This window comes from Tyto alba, unplaced genomic scaffold (genome assembly GCF_018691265.1).
Source record: "Tyto alba isolate M040663 unplaced genomic scaffold, T.alba_DEE_v4.0 Super-Scaffold_6, whole genome shotgun sequence".
In the NCBI taxonomy this organism is placed as follows: Eukaryota; Metazoa; Chordata; class Aves; order Strigiformes; family Tytonidae; genus Tyto; species Tyto alba.
In genome coordinates, this window is record NW_024881327.1 from 35,834,441 (window position 1) to 35,856,045 (window position 21,605).

General features: G+C 41.6%; 1 protein-coding gene across 1 annotated transcript in view; it reads left to right on the forward strand.

Annotated features, from left to right (window-relative positions):
* SEPSECS (Sep (O-phosphoserine) tRNA:Sec (selenocysteine) tRNA synthase) overlaps positions 1-3,024 on the forward strand; it is a 29,728-nt gene extending 26,704 nt beyond the window's left edge. Inside the window, exon 11 of the mRNA XM_032984553.2 lies at positions 1,279-3,024. Coding sequence (XP_032840444.2) covers positions 1,279-1,528 — 250 coding nt within the window. The 3' untranslated portion in view covers positions 1,529-3,024. The remainder of the gene's footprint in view (positions 1-1,278) is intronic.
* The last annotated feature ends 18,581 nt before the right edge of the window (positions 3,025-21,605 follow it).

The following is a 21,605-nucleotide window of genomic DNA, read 5'->3' on the forward strand; positions in this document are numbered from 1 at the left end:
GGATTATTCCACTTCCTGCACTGATGAATGACAGTAAATCTGTATGTACTGTAGTTAGATGCTCTTTTTAATTTGCCTGTCCTAACCTTGGCTTGTCCTGCAACTTCAGCCATCTTTGGCTGAAATGACTCAAGAGGTTCAATTTTTGAAGTTAAAACTCTCCAATTCTTTGCCTGATACAAAGGTTTTAGGTTTTTCTTTTTTTTTTTTTTTTACATGAGTAATTCTTTTGTAGTATATACACTGTTTGACCCGGCATTTCAACATATTTTAAATGTTATGCTTGTGCTTAGTGTCAGTGGTAGGAATAGCAACTCCCTACTTAACTAGCATACAGACTTTTGCATAACTTGTCAGGGTACTTGGACAGTGGAAGGATCTGCTAAGTCTAGTGCTATTTCTCTGAATGCAGTTTCTTTTATGAACTGCAGGGAATGTCTCTATAGAGGTAGGAAATTCTTATCAGTTGGTTGGTGTTAGCTGCTTGTGTAGGCTTTAACTATAGCCACAAGGCGAGTTGTTCCTTTAACAAGTAAGGATGTGGTTTAGGATCTTGATTTGTCAGGGAATGGATATGTACTCAAACAGCTGAGAAATAGGGTGTAATCGGTAGAGGTTCTTAGTATGAGGAAGAGGTAGAAGCGGTGGCAAAAAATATCCTCTACAAAGAAGGAATGAATATGAGGTTAACATCACAGGATGGGGGAAAAGGGAGATGCAGTAGAGAGGAAGGGATGGAAGGAAGTTGGGATCCTGAGCCCTCTGAATCACTTGAACCCAGACATTCTGGGCTGCAGTAACCTATGCCAAACAGATGTCTGCGCTAAGGCTGCTGTCAGTATGGTGGTCCTGGGGAGGTCAGGGTCCCCAGGTTGCCTAAGGAGGGGTGTACTGACCCAAGTCAGAGACAGAGCAGGTCAGATAGTTTGGGCTTGTTATGAGTAGTAAAGTTTGCTGCAGATGTCTTTTCCCCCCACACTGGGGAGTTCATAAATACCAGTGGTAAAGACCTTAATAATTTAACTGAAGAGGGGAAGGGACATACACATATGCACGCAGCTTTGAGCTAATTCAAAATCTGCTACTACTGTCACTCATAGGATGCTTGAGCACTAACTCAGAGAATCCCTGATCTATACCTGTTTATGCTACTTTGTTTAGAGTTAGCAGAAATTACACTGTATAGGAACTTGGGTAAATGTGTTCGTCGTAGGATATCACATAAAATATCCAAGGCATCTTTAACTGATTCACTTTTTTTTTGTTTATTTGTTTCAGGGTTGTTCCTTGTGGGTCCATACAAACAGTGAATAACTACACTTTTAAAGGCTTTATGTCACATGCAAATAGCTATCCCTGTGCTTACCTCAATGCTGCCTCCGCAATTGGAATTAAAAAGCAAGATGTAGATGTATTCCTAAAAAGACTCGACAAGTGTTTGAAAGCTTCTAGAAAAGAATCAAAGAAAGAAAAAAATGTGAATGAAATAAGTAATTCTAATACAGGCACAGAACAACTTGAAGACTAGAAGATAAGATCTAGTAACACAGGAAGATATGTTTTTGTTTGAAGTATGTCAGGTTTGTATTGGGTTAGCATTGTGAATCTGCAGTGCAGAAAACTTATTCCTGATCTGAAAACAACAAAAAAAATAGTTGGGTGAAATTCAACTTTAAAGAAAGTAGGCAATACTCTTTCCAAGACAAAGGGCCGGGCACAAGTATTTTGCAGCACATAAATGTGATTAATATCTGCCAAAGTAAAGCTTTACATTCATAGAGACCTTGAGCTGGCCTTTCAGTCTGTGGCTGACTATTTGAACCAATGTTCAGCAAATCACAGAATGCTTATTCACTTGTTATTGATTAACAAGATTTTCTATGGCAGTGATTGAATTCCTTCCTAGACTGTCCAGCAAGAAATGTTTCACTGTTCTCAAAATATCTCTTGCTTCTCATCAGCATACTTGCCACTTTTCATTTCTTTTCAAAGATTTATGTAAGTGTTGGTGTAGCCCTTACTAAATACAGTGTTAAAACTATGTGAGAAAATTATAGAGTTGGGACAGTAAGTAGTGTTTTTCAGGTGTTCTTGCCTCTAATGAACTGCCTAGAACAGTGCAGCCCTCAGTGGCAAAGAAAAACCTAGAATACCTCATATCCTGTCAGTGCTCTGCTCTTGGAAACATTTGCATAGTAATAATGAAAGCAAACATTTGTGGAGTGGAGAGGTACAGTTGTCTTTTTTTTTTTTTCTACTTTTTTTCTCTTCTTTTTTCCATTTCATCTTTTCTTTGATAGGGTGATCAGGTGAGAGACTCAGTGAAAAGGAGGAATGCCTTGTGGGATTAATGCATGAGTTTCAAGAGCCAGTGAGACCTGAGGGTATTTTGGCATTTTTAGTCTGTTGTTGTTAAAATTTATAGGCTTCCATTTCTGAGGTGTCTCTTGCCATTGGCAGTGTTGCTTCTGTGGCTGTGTGCTGTTGCTGATTTGGATTCATTAAGTAAACAGTAGATTCCGAGTCTCTTTCTGAAACAAAGGTTCTACATCACCGGAGTGACAGTGCTGTGGGTTGCAAAACTTTTAGTCAGTTATTCTTAAATGCAATTACTACACTGTATGTAGTTTTTATGTCATTTACTGTTCAAAGATGTTTTCTTTGTCTGTCTGTAATATAGTACTACTTGGGACATCACAATTAATGAGTTCTAAATGTCAGGAAATATTCCAGTTACTTTGTTTGGTGGGATCTGAGACATGTGTCCTTCAGAGCCCTCTGTAAATTCTTTAATCAAGATAGTGGTGCTTTTGAAGGGATTGTCTATCCAGCATGTTCAAATGAATTGATAGAAGAAGTGATGTTAATATGCAGAACTTAATAGTATGCTAATCATCATGAAGGTGCTCTCACTTAGTAAGGTTAGTCCTGTCTTAAGCTTAAATTGAACTACTGCTTCTACATTGTTACTGCTACAGTTACGTGTTAGATTGATTAAAGCTTGTGAAGGTATGGCTCCCCAGACTACAGTCACAGTTGTTATTTGCTGTACAAACATATCCTAGGAGAAATGTAATATAACTTGGCCACTGAGTCCTTGTGACTATAAAGAGATGTAAATTTATTTTCTTCCTTCCTCTTTTTTTTTTTTTTTTTTTCCCTTTTTTTTTTTTTTACTTTTTATTGAGAGCATGCTGTTCCTCAGTTTTTCCAGTCAGTAAATCTTTTCCACAGGGTTGGGAGCCAAAACTTTGTAGCTGACTGCCTCAGTATCCAGTATATTAGAGCAAGCAACCAGTGGAAACCATGACGCCTTAGTGATACCTTTCTTCCTGATTTTTGATATTGTTGTTCTGTGCCTCAATGAGTATAAATTATTGGTTTAGATGACTAGTCACATAATGCAAACATGAGAACTATTGTTACAAGAGTTTAGGGAGGTATGTGGTAGCAGCTATTTAACAATGTTTCTTTTCTGAGTTAAGTAAAGGTGGCCTGTCCACCTATGTCCAGATTAGTAATTGATTGTCCAAATTAATAATTGATGTCCTTTTACCAGTATAAATGACACGTCATGATTGTGGATCCCATATCCCTACATACTATGAAGGGTTTCTTTTCAATATGCCTACTATTTTCCCAGGGGCCTAACTGTTGATGTAGTTCATCATAACACTGGTTAGTTCTACTCTACTAATAAAGAATAGAGAGAAGAAGATTTTATTAAAGATAATTCATTACAAAGTATAGTTACAGATACAATAATACAATTAAGATTTTACAACCATCCGCACTTGACTAACGAATATGTGTGCAATATCTATCAATGTAAACAGCACCCGATTTGACAAATGACGCACAACCTTATCTTGTCGGGAACTAGAGAGTCCCAATTCCACCAGCAATTTGTAATTGCCCTGATACCATTTGCCACGTGCACCTAAAGGAAATCCTTTAAATCTAATAACAGTAGCATTTGTCAATTCTTGAACCTGGTCTTTAAGGTGTTGATGTTTCTTTACTTTCTCTGTTGCTGCTTTTGCCAATGATGTTAATTTGCTTTCATTTCTGATTGTGACATCTACCACCAAGGGTTTTTCCTCTTTAACAAATATCAGATGTGGTTTATATAACTCATTTTGTTCATCTTTCAACAATGGCTCTTGAAATATTACCCATTCTTTCTTTTTAGCCTCTTCCACCAGCAGTTTGTATAGTTGGTTATGTCTCTTATTTCTAGCATCTTGAACCGCAGGACTGTTGGTAAATGTACCCATTCCTTGATAGCTGTTCTTATAGCCAAGTCAAGTGTCTCTAGCTATGTGGCTCTTACCTCAGCCTCGTCTGCCAGGTAGATCAAGCGTGGAATAGCGTACCCTTTCAAGATGACAACCTTCTGAAACGGCTTCAGAGAAGGCTTCCCAATCTGATTTACCCATCCTTTCACTTTATTCAGTAGTTCTGGTTTTGATATTCCTGTCCACGGGTCTACTTGTAAGCCCAGGTATTTCTCAGAACTACCAGATTCAGTCATGTTGAGGGGGGTGCCTTTAATCGTCCATGGAGGGCAGTCATTGATCGTTTACATATCCTTTGTAGACTGGATGCAAAAGCCATGGCATTTCTCCCCTTGTGCCTTGAAGCCCTTTAGATCACAAAAAAACCTCAACAATGTCAATGTTTTTCAGCATTCCTTCCCATGATCCACTTTGACAGTACCAGGTCGTCTGCAAAAGCCACAGCTGTTACATGTGTCAAGTAGTGTTGGTACCCACTTCCTTCCTCTTCCAGTTTACACAGCAAAGGGTCCGCAGACAAGTTAAATAAAATTGGAGACATTGGATCACCCTGTTACACATCAATCCAAATCCCAGCAGGATCTGACTGTTCATTCTTCATGTCAATATGAGTATTGATCTTGTTATACAAATTAGTAATCAGGATGATAGTATGATCATTCACACCTATCTGTTTTAGAGCTTCAGTGATGTGAGAATGGCTCACAGTGTTGAAAGCTTTGGCTAAATTGACAGACTACTCCTATGGGTTGCTTCTCTTTTTTTTTGCATTCTGAATTAAAAGCTGCAAGTTTCAGGTTTTCCACACATCCTGATGATCTTATAAACCCCCTTTGTTGTGGACATGCCTTGACCAACCTTTCCATTATAATCCTTGAAAATAATCTCAGGATGGTCGATCCAACGGTAAGCATTTGATGAATAATATCCTGAAACTAAATAAAGAAAACAGCAGTTGTCTTCTCTGAGAGGAATAAACCTCTGCCTTTTATGTTCTCATAATAAATTGTCTGCTGCAAATAATTCACTCACTCCTCCTGTAGATTGAACCACTTTCTCAGGTAGTGTATTTCCTTTCTTCCGGATGTTTCCATTTGAAATCAAAGCTGCAGATTTCAACAAATCTGTATAAACAGGTATCCAGGGAAAGAATTAAGTGGTTTGTTCTGATTTTGACCTTTTAAACCTTTTTTTTATTTAAAAACACATTTTAAGATGATGGCTTTAATTGAAGGGAAAAAAAAATACTGTTTTTAATTTGTGTGTCATTACATCTCTTCACTAATCTTAATGATGCCACCTGAAGTCAGAAAATTAAAAATATTTTGAGAAATGTGCCCTACTGTGTGTATAAACTCCTGAACTAAATATTTGTGTTATGTTACTTCGGTAAGCCAGTGTACCAGTTTTGTTTGTTTGCTTTGTCCCCTTAAATGGCTTCACTTAATATTAAATCTTTAGAGATAGAAGCATTATACAATGTCATTATAAATAAAATGAAATACTAAGTAATTCAAATGGCAATATACTTTCAAGTAAATGGAGAAGAATTGTTTACTTAGGAGATGTGGTAGATCAAAAGTATTTTTCAAGGGAGAGTATAAAGCACTTATTCTCTATTCACTAATGTCTGTAATGAAGTAGTGAAATAATATTGGAACATACACACATGATCAGAGTTTTCACTTCTTTTGTAACAGATATGGGGAGATTTCATGGCTATGGCAGGTCTCACCTACTAAAAGTATCACTGTGAAAGACAGTAATAACATGGGCATAGGTTTGTCAAACTATATTTAGTAAATCAGTATTTGCCTTCTATGAAAATCTTTCTAAGATGGTACGATGAAGAAGCTTCTTAACTTAATTAACTGTGCAGTCCTTTTCCTAATTTCTACATAGGCACATGTAACTGAAGACTTCCACATACCTCAGAAATCTACAAGAGCCAGCTTGCTGTCCCCAGCATCTACATTACTAGTGAGACATCTAGGAAGGCGACTTCCTAGATCTAGCAAAGCTAGACATCTAGGAGGGCTGGGGTTTGTACTGCAAGAATCCTCAGTGGAAGCCCCAAGAACAGATGCCCATTTAGTACAGCTATCTCACAGCAACTATTTAGGCAGCTACCTATCTCTGTCATCTTCTAGGTTGCAGCGTGTGGATACCAGCTGTGCGATAGGAAGGGGCAAGCATCTGAAATATTCCAGAAGAGCTGAGGATTCAGAAATAGAAATTCAGGAGGTCACCATTCTTGGTCCCTAGTCTGCTGCTCTGCCAAAAGTTACTGCCCTGTAGCAGAGGTAGCGAAGTGATCTGTCTGCTCAGAAGGTGCCACAGTTCACACAGTGTATTAACAACTACTGAAACTAAGGTGTGTTTGAGCATTGCAGATATGAAAAACAGTGGCTGTAGAACTGTCACGCTTCCCGTTCTGCTTCTGTGGAACATATTCTATGGATACCTGCTTCTGAGGGCAGTAGCATTTGGCAACGGGGCAGGGTATGAGGTTAGGTAGGGACCCCTCAGATCGCTGCAGTTTGAATTGTCAAAGTGACTTTCTTCTCTTACGGTGCCTGTAGCTGTTCTGTGAGATGCTTTTCTTTCCCTCTGATAGGATATCTTATGCTATCTGGATCTATATAGGTGAAAGAAATGAAAGAGCAGATGGACTTGCCTTATAAAAATAGCAGTGGGATAATATAGTGCAAGCAAGCTGACACTGAATGACCCATCTCACAGGCCCACTCTTATTTTACTTCTTTTGTAGTATATGAGATAATGAACAAAACGAAGGACTGTGAGCAATAATACTGCCTTTTCACACTTTGTTCATAACGATTGCCTAAGATACAAAGCAAATAAAATCTACCAGATGCAGCAAATTCTCTGGAGCCTAAGAAAGCAAAATTGTAATGTTGCAAATGTAAATGCTGGCATTGCAGCTTAATACACATATAAACCGAGCAATCTATATTGTGTGATCATCATTTTTTAAGAAAGGCTGGAGCCCAGAGACTAGCAAATGTTCTCATCTGCAGTGTATCAGCAGTTCTCAGTCTTCAGCTGCTGTATAGATAATAATTCTAATTGAAGAATCATTATATGAATCCATATGTGAATGATAGATGGGCTATAGCCTTTTGTTCATGATGCTTTAAAAATTGAGTTGCTGCTTCACTTTTATAAGGGGTGATTAGGTTACCCTTTTTTTTTAGTTTTTTCTTTTAAATGCAACATTTTAATCAACCTGGCCTGACAGGATTTGGAAGCGGAAGGAAAAACAATTTCTGTAGCTGACAATTTTTTTAAACAATAGCTATTTAAAGACTCGAATTGGTTACAAAGTGACTCTCCACAGAGAGAACCTTTTCCAAATGTTTTTAATTCTGAAATCAGTGTTTGAAAAATTGTGCTCTATAATAATTGTTTTTCATGTGCTATATTTTTTCCCTCAAAGATAACAGTATATACTTTAATGCAGTTTAAGAATTCTTTTTGAAAATTATAGTTAAAAAGACATTTTTTCTGTCACTCATCAAGCATCTGTCATATCAAAGAACCAGTAATATATTTATCTTGATGGATAAGCTTCAGTGTTCTGGACCAAGATCAGTGTAACTGGACCAAGCTTTCAATACTCCTTTGGGGATCCTAAAGTCAAGTTCATGATCTAATTAAGATTGTAGTGATAATTATATCTGCTGCTGAACAGGAGTCTTTCATCATACCAAATTTCAACTAATTTCTTTAGCATGGCATCAAAGCTGATCCAGTTCAGAAGCTGAATTGCTTCCTTAACGTGGATGGTGAAATTTAATTTGCCTTTAGATCCTGGATTCAAATCCAGGCTGAGTCAGCTATAGCAAAATTATCACTGCTTTATTTTAACCTATTGAGAATAGAAAGAATACAGTGGTTTCAGCTGCGTGCTACCTCTCCTATTACTTGTTCTCAAAAAGCTGCAAACATTAAGCTGCCATCTTACACTTACTGCTGGTTGGGGCATGGTGGGAGTTAGTCTTGTACAAATAACATGACAGCAACAGAGTTGTGTGCATTATTAATCTTTCTCTAGGCACTGCAAGTAGGAACACAATGCTTCGTTGGGAATTCAAGACAAACACGTAGTGCTTCCCTGGTCCATTCTCTCCAAAAGCCATTTCTCAGGCACATTTCTTGTGATCGAAGGGTACCAGAGGACCAAAACACAGGGAAAAGGAACAAGGTCTCCAGTGTTTTGGAAGGTTTCTAGATTGGTTAAATGTGTATGGCTTTTGCTACGTGTAAAGCCTATACTGTTATCTAAACTCTTGGAAAAAATGTTTGCAGCCGTTCTCATCCTTTACCTAAACTGTTTCTGAGCGGAATTTGTGCAGTGATAGTTCTGTAGGTGCTGGGGCGGGGTGGGCTGCTCCGGCACCGCAGCTGACAGGTCACTCGCTAATGCAGCCCTGAGATCTGGCTGCGGGAGGACAGTCTGGTGCCTGAGCAGGGGGAAGTGTTCCCCCTTTGCTTTGATATTGGGCTGACAAGCAGATGTGACAAGCAGAAGTAGTTTGCAGATGCCAACACTGTTGAGCAATTAGTTAATCCTGTAACTAGTCTTTCTGGAGCCTGTAGAACTGCAGAAGGAGAGTGCTTAGTTTTAATATGTCAAAAAAGGAATGTAGCTATTGAGGGGCAAAGAATCAAACGTAACCTGCAAAAAACCTGCAACATATTGTATAAACGCTTGATTAAATACCAGTTGTCTTCCTATTCTCATTGTTTTCTTCTGGTTCTCTCTGTAATAAAGCTATAATGCAGATTCTGGCATCTATTTCAACAATGGTAGAGGAATTGCAAATGACTTAGTAGGTGGAGGGGCTTGGGATACAGTTAAAGATACATTTTTAAATGGAACATGAGGAAAGTGTCTGGGAAGTTTATAAAAATAGAATTAGCCTGAAATAGTGCTGTGCAGCTGAGAAGGTATTGAGTCTCCAGCAAGATCTGAGCCTGCATAGTAAATTCTTGACTGTCTGCACACTGCAAGCATCAGAGGGTACTGTCAAAATACAGCGCTCATTTCATCACAATAGTAGCCTGCCCTCTAATCGTATTAATTTCTAGTATTCTGTTCTCCCTTCGCCCCCTTGAGTATTTTTGGGTGGTTTACTTAGCAGCGTCTGCTGTACTAGTGCATCAGAAAAAGGATGGGGAAAGGGGGAAAGATGCTTACCAGTCTGTTGCTGTCTCCACTGATTCAGAGCTTCATATGCAAGAAGTCAACCAGAGCACACAAAGGCATCAGGTGCAAGCTGCTAGCTTTTTTTTAGTTGAAGGGTTTAAAATCAATAAGTGGATGTGAATATAAAAATATTGTTTAATAATGACATAACTGATGCTATTAAAAGTCAAGCTCGTATTCCATGCAAGTAGCACAAACTGTCACGCTCTGGTTTTCTCTTTGGTTTTGTTTCTAAACATTTCACCTGAATGTGAAATCTGTGTCAGGGCAGCACTTCAGGTTTCAGAAAAACATGCACACCCTGCCGATCTTCTAGCAGTAGATGGTTTTGTTGGACCCCGGACAGTTCCTCTCCCCTTTCCGAAGGCATGCTTAGGAATTTCAGCTGCATTTGCTGCAAGGCCTTTTGAAGTGAGGTATTTCTCAGTGACTCTGTCTTTAGAAAGAGTCCGTTGTGGCTGCTGGCAGTCTTTGTAGGCTGTATATATTCTTCATGATGCGTTGTGGCTTCATGCGGTGACTTCTGCATCCATGTGTTCATTTGCAGGTAAAGAGTTTTTGATCTCTTTTTGCACTGAGATGGGCAGGACAAAGGCTTCTTTATTGCACGTACATCCTTATCAGTATTAGAAGTTGTGGCGTGTGAAACACTACTGCTGCCTTCAGCGAGGCTGTAAGGCATGTGTGGATTTGCTAATGGAGTGGAGCAGGGCTAAGGGTGCTTCAGCTCCAGTGATGGATCCTTGTGCTCCGAATAATGAAATGCCACTGTGAGGCAGGGCAGTGAAACTCCAAGTGAGGCAGCGGCTGTGCTGGCCCTTCCGCTGGTGTAGGCTGAGCAGCAGACCTTGGGTTATTTGGTCCAGAAAGGAGATGTGTTTTCTCTTTTCTAGACGAGATGGCTCTGCAGCGGCCTCAGGAAGAAGAGGCAATAACAATGTATTTTTGTCATGGAAGCAAGTAGCTGTGACTCACAAGGCTCCTGGGGCACCATTTAGTGAAGTTAAAAGATGCCGTTTTCATTTAGTAGCTCTATAACTGCATTTTTGAGTCTCCCTGTTCACTTCATTCTTGCATAAGCGCCTCTTCCTACATTTCCAGGACCTAATTTTCCCCTGTCTTGCACTTTCTGTAGATTTTTACATCCGTGCAAGTGGTGGTAAAACTCAGCTCTTTTTGATGTGAGAGCATTTAGCGTATATGCTGCATTTACTTGACACAAGCATAGAAGGCCATAGCAGGGGCAAGGCAGCGGGGAATCGAACCAGTTGTTTACATCTTTCCTCCAAAGGACTGGTAGGTCAAACATCCTTCTCCTGTCCACAATACTCTGCCATTAACAGCTGTTAGTGAGTGTTAGCGCATCATATTTTTTTCCCCTCGAGGCTGAGCACATTATCTCTACAACACTCCAGCACCTTGCTGGGAACATGCCACAGTTCTGTTTTCAGAGTGTTTTGTTAATGCTAGTGACCTTGGTGGTGTGACCACAACACCTGCTTTACCTGATAAGATCATTAATTTTTTTCTCTGCAGCCTTTGTGTTGAGCATAAGCAAATCTTCATTTGTACCTGGAAAACATTGCCTGAACATCAGCTTACTGGAGCACTGACCTGTATCTCCCGGTATATTTTAAGGTATTAAATAGGCAATTAGAAGAAATCACTTCAATAAAAGCAGAATGAACACAAGCCTCTCGTTAGCTGCAATGGAGCAAGACGGCATTGGAATCAATCGTGCAGCTTTTCAGCTGTCACTCTGCTGCAGCAGCAGCTGTCTGTCAGTTGAGATGACAGCAAAGAGCTGATCTATACTCTTTGAGCTACAGAGATAAGCTGCACATGCACAATGAATGTGTTCCCAAAATAAACACATTGGGAAGAGCCGGGTATTTTTTTTAATGATCAATCTTCTCATCCTTCTAACAGTTCTTCCTTCCTCCTCTTTTGTTAGTTTACCAGGCTGCTGTCACCCCCTGCCTTTTTTCTTAGAGTGGCTGTGTGTTCTCCTTCTGCCCTTTACCGTATGGGTTTGTTTTTCTGCATGCTGCTGCCTCGTATTTCTGCAGCATCCCACCTTCTGCAGCATCCCACCTTGGGTGGAGGTGGGGCCCCTTGGTGGAGGAGACGCAGGCGGTGCTGCCTCCCGGGCCAGCGTGACCATGGCTGGCAGAGCCACGGCTGCAGCTGGTGTCTGCAAAGTGCTGAACGGAATTGCTCGGGGAAGGTTTAAGTGGGTCTGAAACTCGGTGTGGAGTAGAAGAGCTGTAACTCCAGAGCTTGTGAAGGGGCTTAGACCTATTTCAAGCCTTAGCCCAGTCCTTTGTGCAGGCAGGGCTCCAGGGTTTTTGTATTTGCTTTTGCTTCTTTATTAATCAGGCACGAGTTTATTAAATGATAAGGTGGCTTCAACGTTCCCTTTCCCACCATTTGCTCTAGTTTTGTTGTCCTCCGCAGCAGTGCTGACATTTTTTGCATATATGGGGCGGTCCTGCAGATCTTCTCTCTCTCCCTCACCTCTATGCTGGATGTAAACAGATTTCCTTGGCAGAAATCCTGTGTTATGGGTCTTGCTACTTGGCCCCATGCACAACTATATCCTGGTCATATGTCCTGCGTGACAAGGCTGTTCAGGCTGCTTTGCTCTGCAGTCACGCTGGGGTTGAGGTTGCTCCTGTTTTTCTGTCTTACTCTACAGTAACAGACATTCATATTCAGGAGTCTGTGAGTCTTGGGTGACCTCATTTCCTCAGTAAAATATAGCAGCGTGAGCGCTGTGTCCTGAAAGTGTAGGGGATGATGGTGGCTCAGAAGATTGATCATGTCACTGGTCCGGACTAAGAGCACATATGTCATGAGGGACTTGCTTCAAGGCCTTGCAAAAAGACGAGTAGAAACTAGAAGCTGGCACAAAAAGGGGAAAAGCTGATCTCAGAGAAACCTTTATATGTACAAAAACCCCCTAAATCTCTTCATTTAAAAATTCAGTTTCACTCTTTATTTTATGATCTTGGTTGCACAACAGCTGTGTGTATTTTTTAGTTTTGCGAGGTCTGCAGAGCCTGAAACGGACACTGTGGATTTTTCTATCATTCTGTGATACCATGTTGTAAGCTAAGTATCCTTCCCATTTTATAGGTAAGAAAGCAAAGACCGAAGGATTGCTTCTGAGTACCAAGTGCCTTTCATCTAGCTGTACAGGGTGATGCTGGTTATGCCCTTTGGTTCTGTCTCAGAGAGCAAGCCCAAAGTAGCAGGTCAAAGTCTGATGCCCAAGACAGGTAGCTCAGGACACATGCTGTCCCTGTCCTTGCATCTCTCTCTTTAAGCTGCAGATTACTTCAGTTCTTCCATTTTCACTCTGTTTTCTGCTTAAACAAGGATAAATACATTTTTGCCTGAATAAGGTTTGCTATGGGATTCACAAGACCAAATACCACCTTATGGCATATACGGAGGTAAAAACAGCAGCTCCCACTTTCCGGGCTGGTGGTTTTGACTAGCTAGCTCCTTTGATAATTTCAAAGGGCCTAAGATAAAAGGATCTTAGAAAATACAGATACCTCTGATATCCTTCCAGAGGTACAGTGGAGGAGCAGGGGAGGGACACTGAGCCATCACCGTTTCTGTAGCTCTCCATTCACTGAATATGCAGTGCCAGAAAATGCTGGTTTTCAGGCCTGTCAACAGATATTTTTCTTAAGTATTTGAAGTACCTCAGCAATCACAGATACATAGCCTCTTGCACACTGCCAATCCTACCTTTGAAGTTTATGGTTTTAGGAAAGTTTAATACAGCTTGCTTGAAGTTAAGCAAATAACTTACCCACATGCAATGGAAGTCTGGTCGTATTATAATTTTTTTTTTTTTTAAGCTGTTACTTGTAGCTTTCCAGAAAACAATGTGTCTAAAAATAAGATTTTGACAGCAAAAAATTCAGCACTATCTGCTAGTTGGAAACATTAATTCTCTCTCTGGTTCTATCTCAGAGTAGATCTTTTAATTTTAAAGAGAGAGAGTACAGAATAGAAGCAGCATGCACTGCATCTATACACAGAGATTTGCATTGTTTTCCAATGAGGTTATAATTTCTCTCCAAACTTGGGGCATTGCTGAGCTCTGCTTTCAATTTTACTGCAGTCTCAACAATAAAATAAATAGAAAGCATACAAAAATACTTAAAGGCAAAAATTAACAAAAACAGTCACTTCCAGGGCATATTTTTTTAAAAAAATCCTAATAGTTTAAACTATTCTCTTAGTAAAAAATAGGTGCTATAAATCCTGATCACCTAAGCTGCAATTAATCCATCCATACATAACATTTCCCTTACGATTTCATATTTTACATGAAAGCTTGCAGTACTCAAATACCTTACCAAGACTTTTGTGAAATCCACATAATTTTCATAGTTACTAGAAGTAACCACTGCGTTAAGAGATGTCAAACATTAAAAAATTAAGCCTTTCCAAGTAACAGGCACATGTGGTAGGCAGAGGCATGAACTGTGCCGGCTGCATTCAGGCCAGCTGGTGCCTGCGCCAGGGCTGGAGCATCAGTTGCTCATCGATCGGTACCGCGCGGCTGGGCCAAGCACAGGCACGTCCCCGCAGAATCGTTCGCTCTTGCCTCTGCCCTTTATTTAACGGGCTGTTAAATGGAAGAAAGATAACCAAGGCGTGAGAGAAAACAAGGCTGTTGGGGAACACCTTTGAACAAACAGAGCTTGCAGGAGCGGGGACCGGATCCTACCGGCTGTTGACAACCAGCAAATGAAGTTCAGGGAAAGCCGAGGCTCTCGCTGGTGCTTGGCATCAGCCTGGGCAGCGACCGCAGCTCCTGATGGACCTTAGTCAAGTCTCTCCACATCAGCTTTTCCCATTAATGTTTAATCTGTCTGAACTGCAGACAAGTCTGGTTCCTCTGAGTGGAGATTTCTAGCTAACAGGCTAGCATTAAAAGAAAAAAAAAAAAAAAAAAAACAACAAACAACAAATCCAAACCAAAGAAAGGGCAAATGAAAGAAGATGGATGCAGGGAATAGTCAAATCAATGCATTTAAATTGTAGGCTTACTAGGGCAGCAGCTGTCCATGTCCAAGTCACATGTGCCATTATAGAAACCCCTTCATTGTTGGTAACTATTCAGCAACCATTCCTATAACAATGACAAGCACTCACTAAAAGCCCCCAGAACAACCCGAGAAGCCCTAGCTTATTTCTAAACAGCTCCTAAGAGTGCTGATGCTATGATGGATGGCACCTTACTTGAAATCTCCTTTCCCAAAAAGCCCAGAACTGCCAATATTTGTAAGCTTTACTCACACAGGTCAGCAAATATAATAGGCAAATATGCAGAGCAAAATACATTTTGATTGATTAGACGGTCTTTGGAGAGAAGGCACCAAGTTCTTTATTGCAGATATTTATCTTGTAGTCTTTTCCACTCTGCTGCTTGTTAGTGCATATGGAGTTTTTTGCATGTATTTTTAAATGCTAATAAGTGTGAGAGACATAGGAAAGGCTTTTCAGTGGATTTGCTCTTATTTTAATTGAAATGAGGTCAGATATAGTGCTGGCCTAATCACACCTTGTTAAGCTAAAACCTATGTTTCTTCCAAATACTTAGGGCATTACTGAGAATCAACCTAAACTATGTCACAAGAAGTGCAACTAAGAATCCCATCTTTATAAATATTTCAAGTGTCTGTTATAAAAACAAACACTGTAGTAGCTATGGTTTTTCTCTTTGAACTGCATAAGCGTATGTGGGAATATGCCAGCATTTTTCCACCTAAAATGGTCACCAATAGGTGGTGCTAACTGTTTCCAAATTCGGCACAAGGTTCTTCCCATTTGTTCCTCAAGCAGATTCTCCTGCCTGCCTCGTCCTGGCAGATCTACCTCAAAGCCTATTCTTGATAAATATGCAATTCCCAACAGATTAATCTCATCTTTTCATATTCCTTCTTTGCTGCTATGACCTTTAGTTGCTCTTGCATGCTAGTCTTTGGGTTTTCCCCATGCTCCAGTTGGTTGCAGCCAACTGTCAAGCAGGAACTTCTGGGAACGTGATTCCTGTGCCCAGAGCTTTGGCTGCACTCCTGAAGAGCTTACCTTTGTCTTTGTTCAGAGTTCTTTGATCTTGACTGTATTTTTCCATTCTTTCTGGAAATGGGTCTTAACATTGCTCCAAACAAATAAATCATTTTCACTCAGTCATCTTTAGTACAATTTTTAAAAAATTCTGCTCTTGAAAGCAGAAGAGAAAATGTAAAGAAAGGAAAAGGTCATATAAATATAAAACAAAGTCAGTTGAATGGTATAAAATAAATCTGGTGACTTCAGTCTTTTATCTTAAGCAAGGGTATTCTTTTAGCTCATTGATTCAGAATTCAAACAGATAGGTGTTTTATGTTTTCACTGACTGCCTGGTTCAGAGCAATATCCCGTCACTCCAGCTAGCAGATATTGTAGTCCTAATTCTCCTGATGCATGTCATGATGTTAGATTTGCACCGATGGGGAGAAGCATGCCCATCCCTGTTCAGCTGTCAGCACTGCAGGTGGCAGTGTCCCCAGCCCCGTGCAGGAGCCAAGAAGTGCCAGTGGCTGGTGGGCCAGAGAGGGACTGCATGAGCCAGGCCCCCACACCAGAGCTCAGCATACCTCCTTCCGTAGCTGTGGTACTCCGGGCACATATTTCCATTTGTAACGGCTTTGCTAAGCCTCTTTTTTACTGGTGCTGTCTATAAAAAGCGATAGACTTAACACTGAGGGTGTGCTAACTGGGGTACTTCTGGGTTGTGTCTGTGAGCCTAGGTCTGGATTAGGGCACAAACTGTAGGGGGAGGAAAGCTGCCATCTCCAGTGCCTCTGAGGTACAGTATGGCCAGTCCATGCCCCTCAGCTCCCTCTCGATTCCTGCTAGAGGGTATGTCTAGGCCAGAACACTTTTGGTAAGAGACTGCCTCCCAGGAGGCTTACTTCCTAACAGTCAGAAACAAAAAAAAAAGACATAGGTGCCTTGAAGAGCAATGTTGCACTCCCAACCCTTTTGAATGGCATCCATAGCCCCCAGAGTGTTTACAAAGAAGCTGCCAGAAATCTTTTTGAAGCTCTGAGCCTTATGTTGTATCCGAAGGACTAGAGTGCCTCATGCAGAGGTGCAGGCAGCCATGGGAGCTCCCCAGACGGGCCCCAGCCAGGGCACCCACACCACTCACTCCAAGAGCAGTGGCATCCTTCGAGCACTCCCTCCTCCTTCCCGAGTCGTGAGGCCACAGGTCACCAACCTATTTGCTCCTCCTGCTCACTTTAATGAACATTGCGGGGATTTTATTTTTTTCCCCTCCTTGGCACACCTGGAAGGATGAAGTAAGTCCCTCTTCTTCCTCCAGAGGAGACTCTAAGCCTTAGGCTAAGACTCTTCCCTCAAGGCTTAGAGAATCGCCTGGGGCAAAACTGAGAATAGCTTTGTCATTTCCTTGACAAATGGTGATCAGAAAGCTGTTCAGGGAAGGTGGCACTTACAATAATACTTTTAAAGTAGTGGCTAGAACGGCATTTCATGAAGGCCTTGATCCCATGGCATGTGAAGGTGCTCTAAGAAAACATAGTGGTTCAAGGTTTTCATGAAGATAGAGGTAAAGAAATGTCCATTTCTGCATCTCCTTTCAATTTCAGTATGCCTGATCTGGAGCCCTAAGTCTTGGGCAGTTTTGGGCATGAACACCTTTTGAAATTAGGACCCACCAGAATGACGCAACAACCAAGATGTTCTGGAGGTGGTCACCTTGTTACTGAAGACTGTGTTCTGTAGGTAATGCTCAAATTTTCAAGCTGTGCAGCCTGCTTGACATCAGATGTAATCATTCTTCCCTGAAAGGTCAAGGCACGAGGTGGGATGCCTCAATCATTTAATCTAGCAACTCTACATCAGGTTTTCCGTTTTGTTTTGTTTTGTTTTTTTTTCTCTCCAGCCGATCCTGACTTATCTGTTGTTACTGATCCACCCTCCTGCCTGTGGGAGGGAAGAGTCTTGTGCCCTCCCTCATGTGGCCTTCAAGGTCTGTCTGATATACTTTGCTGAGGTTTCAGTGTTCTGCACCTAGACCTTACACAGGGAGCTATTATCTTACTTTCCCAGCCTGTCTTATTTTCCTTTAACTGAAAGGTACAACTCCTAAAGTGCAGCTTCTAACATGTATGCATTGCTCTCGATAAAATCTTGCTGACCATGTAAGAGACTTCACAATAAAAGAAATTATTTTGTTGCATCAGTATGATTTATGAGTATTGAAACGTAGACAAGGATCGTAGCAAAGGAAATAGAAATCTGATATGAGGAAAAGAGATGCTGTTTGGGTACACAAATTGGAGACATTAATGTCCTTGTTACAGCTCTGGAGAAACTGGATCAGGTTAACTGTATGATCCAAAACATAATGGAGTGTCCGCATTCATTTTAAAGACCTCAGTAAATCAGTAAGTGTCCTGAAGGGTGAAACAGATGTCCTGAGCTTGAATATTCATCTTGGTCTCCAATAGTTTTTATACTAATCTAGCTGTGTTATAGAATTTGTTGAAGCAACCATTTTTCACTTAGTATCAGCACAATGTGTAGGACACGTGTAAATTCACTGAAGAAACTGAATCATCTGGGAAGAGGAACTTTTCTGATACTTGACTATAGATCCAAGGGAAGAGGAAAACACAGAACTGAGCAAAAAGCCAGACCTACCCTAAATAAGCATGACCCTGAGAAAAAGGCCAGAGGGGCAGGTTTGGAAATAGACTATCTGGAAGAGACTTGGTAGAAGCACAGAAACTGTCTTTGTTTTCTTAATCCCTCCAATGCCCGAGGGGACAGGCCTCAGAAATTTTGTAAGAAACAGCATTGAATCAATTTCTCCTAAGGAGAGTAACTTGCAAGGCCTCCACATTTTTGGCCAGAAAGAGTCTTGGATTTGCTGTTTTGCAGCTGCTTTAGGATTAGGTTTTTAAACATTTTATAACTGCATCCTTTTTTTCCCCAGTTTATGCCAAGCTTGTTTAGGGCTGGTACATATTGTCATTCCTCTGCCAGGTAGGAACAGATCTGAAGCTTTTCAGGTTGCTCTCCTGCTGAGCAAGAAACCTGTGCTGCAGGAATACTTTTTTTCAAATTTCTTTGCTTTACCTGCACACACTGTGTGTGTAGATACAGACAGAAAACAGATTCAGGAAAATACCTTGTCAAACCACATGCAGCCAACAGCACCACGTAGGTCCTGCCACACAGCAGTCTCCACTGGTGACCGAGCCCACCTTTTGCATGTACTGACCACTACTTGTTTAGTTGCTTATTTAACCTTGACAGAGACTGAAGAGGATGGAGGTTAAAATAGAGATGTGTAAAAGATTACTAGGTGGTATTAGATTTCACATGCTTTCTACTAATAGATAAGACAATTTCTGTCTAACATATTTTTGACTCAGTTGTAGGCTATAGCAGCAAAAGACAACGTTTTCATGTCTTTCCCCTGTTTCCTAGTTCAGATGCTTTTTTTATTCAGTTTGATTTATTTGCTTTGTATTAGAAGGTTCCAACATTTTGTCTTGTTTTCCCTGTTTCTCAATGTTCCTAATAAAAACTACAGCAATAAAAGAGTAATAAAAGATAAATCCACACTTCAGCTGGGATCTTGTCATGTATTTTTCATGCATGCTTAAATCCCCACCCCCAAAATCCACAAATGGGAAAAAATGATTTAAGTTTAAGGATCACAGCAGAAAGTACAGACACGGCTGACACGCACACGAAGGAAGATGGGTCAGCTGCTTCTCTGATCAGCAAGCCTCTGCCTTGCACTTAACGGACTTCAGCTAATCAACCCAGAGATCCCAAGGAGTTAAATGCAGGTGTAATTCTTTCTCTCATAGCAGGCTGGGGATCTGTGGGCAAGGTTCAGGCACGATGCTAAAATCCCATTCAAGCAGAAATGCCACGTTATTTACTTACTAAAACAATGGTCTTATTACAAAGACATGTTAGGAATGAAAATATGACAGTGTCTATTTTAGGTTGTCATTGATCTTTAATTTGCTGTGACTTGAAGGTTTTCTATGTAGTCAGTGCTTTTTGGCCAAAATATATGACTGCAGGGAAATGAGTAAATGAGTGCCAGAGATGTTCTTTTTTCCTATGAAAAGACTGAAATTGCTTTGTGTAAATGTGTGGAAAATGCTGATATTTTGTTTCTATAAATACTTCGCCTCCTGCGTGCTGTATTTCATTTGTGCTGTTTCCTAGGAGTATTTGGCTTCTTATCACTTTTACGCAGGGTGCTGAATACAAATGAGCTACCATTTACCCAGCAACCAAGCTGTGGAGCATTTGTGACTGTTGTGCATTTCCTGAGCAAGAGTAACTACTGAATGAAGCAGATTACCCTGTAGCCTTGCAAAACACTGAGGATTATAAAACATGTATTTAGTGGATAAATACACAGAGGAAAATGCACAGACTCTCTCTGTTTCTATATATGAGGGCGTGCATGTATATGAATATATCTGGGTGATGTAAAAAAACCCCTGAAATAATCCATCATTTTTAATGAGGATTTAAATATAGGGAAGGCAAAAAAATTTCAAAGTTGTATTTCTTATTCTCAGTGACACTGCTTACAACCAGGCTTCTTGTTTATGGAGTCTATAGACAAGGCTCCATTACCACAGCCTCATGAAATCACAGGGTGATCCAGCTTGGAAGAAATGTCAGGAGGTCACTAGTCCAACCTCTGCTCAGAGCAGGGCCAGCTCTGAGGTCAGACCAGGTTGCTCAGAACTTGATACAGTTGTTCCCTGAAACCCCCAAGGATGGGGACTGCACAGCCTCCCAGGGCAAATGTCCCACTGTCTGATTGTCCTCCTGGGGAAAAACCTTTTTCCATATATCCAGTCTGAAACTCTCTTGGTTCATCATCCGTTGTCTCTCATTCTCCTGCCTTGGCATCTCTGTGAGTGAAGAGCCTGGCCCTGCCTCCTCGATGACCTCCCTGCAGATGCTGGGCAGCTGCTGTTAGGTGCCCCCAAAGCCATCTCTCCTCCAGGCTGGACAAGCCCAGCTCCCTCAGCCTCTCCTCGCAGGGAAGTGCTCCGGCCCCCGGCCAGCCTGGGGGCTGTCTACTGAACTCACTCCAGCTGATCATCCTCTTTCTTTTATTTGAGAGGAGCGAAACTGGACATGGGACTGCAGACATGATCTCACTACTGCTGAGTAAAGGGGTTTAGTTACCCCCTTGGACCTCCAGCCCATGCTCCTGTTAGTACAGCCCTGGTTCCTCTTGGCTGCTGTGGCTGCTAGGGCACACAGCTGGCTGAAGACCACCTCAGCCCCTGTTGTGTCGTTGCATGGGACTCTTCCTTCCTAAGTGCAGGACATGGCATTTGTCCTTGTTGAATTTCAGGAGATGCCTGCTGGCCCATTCCTCCAGACTGCCCAGGTCCCTCTGGATGGCAGCTCTGCCCTCCAGAGTACTGACTGGTCCCCCCGGTTTGGTGTCATCCACGAACTCGATGAGAGTGCACTCATGGTGTCCTTGATAAAGATGTTAAACTGGGCAGGTGTCAGGGACCAAAGTTAGGCTGACTGGCTTGTGTTCCCCAGGTTGTGCTTTTGGCCTTTTCCAAAGACAGGTGCAAGATTTGCCTTCCTCCAGTTTCCGGGGACCTCCCCTGCTCCCCGAGACCTTTCACAGGTGACACTGACCTTCTGAGGGGAGCAGCCAGCACGGTGCGAAGCCTGGGATTTAGCCCGTCTATGGGCCCAGTTCTCTTGAGGTCCCTGGCTTGATCCTCGCCCACTGGTGGTCATCTCCTCCTCCAACCCTGCCTCTCAGCGCTGAGGCCCCGCGTGATGGTGGCAGCTGGGAAGTGCCAAGGCCTGTCTGGATACGGTTTGTTGGAGCAAATAGAGGAGTAAGGAGACTGAGGTAACTCTTGACATGTTTTGGCAGTGGGATAAGCTGAGAGGGCAGTCTCCCTTTGCTGGCAAGGGAACAGGCTAAGAGAGCCAAGAGGAAAAATTAAAGT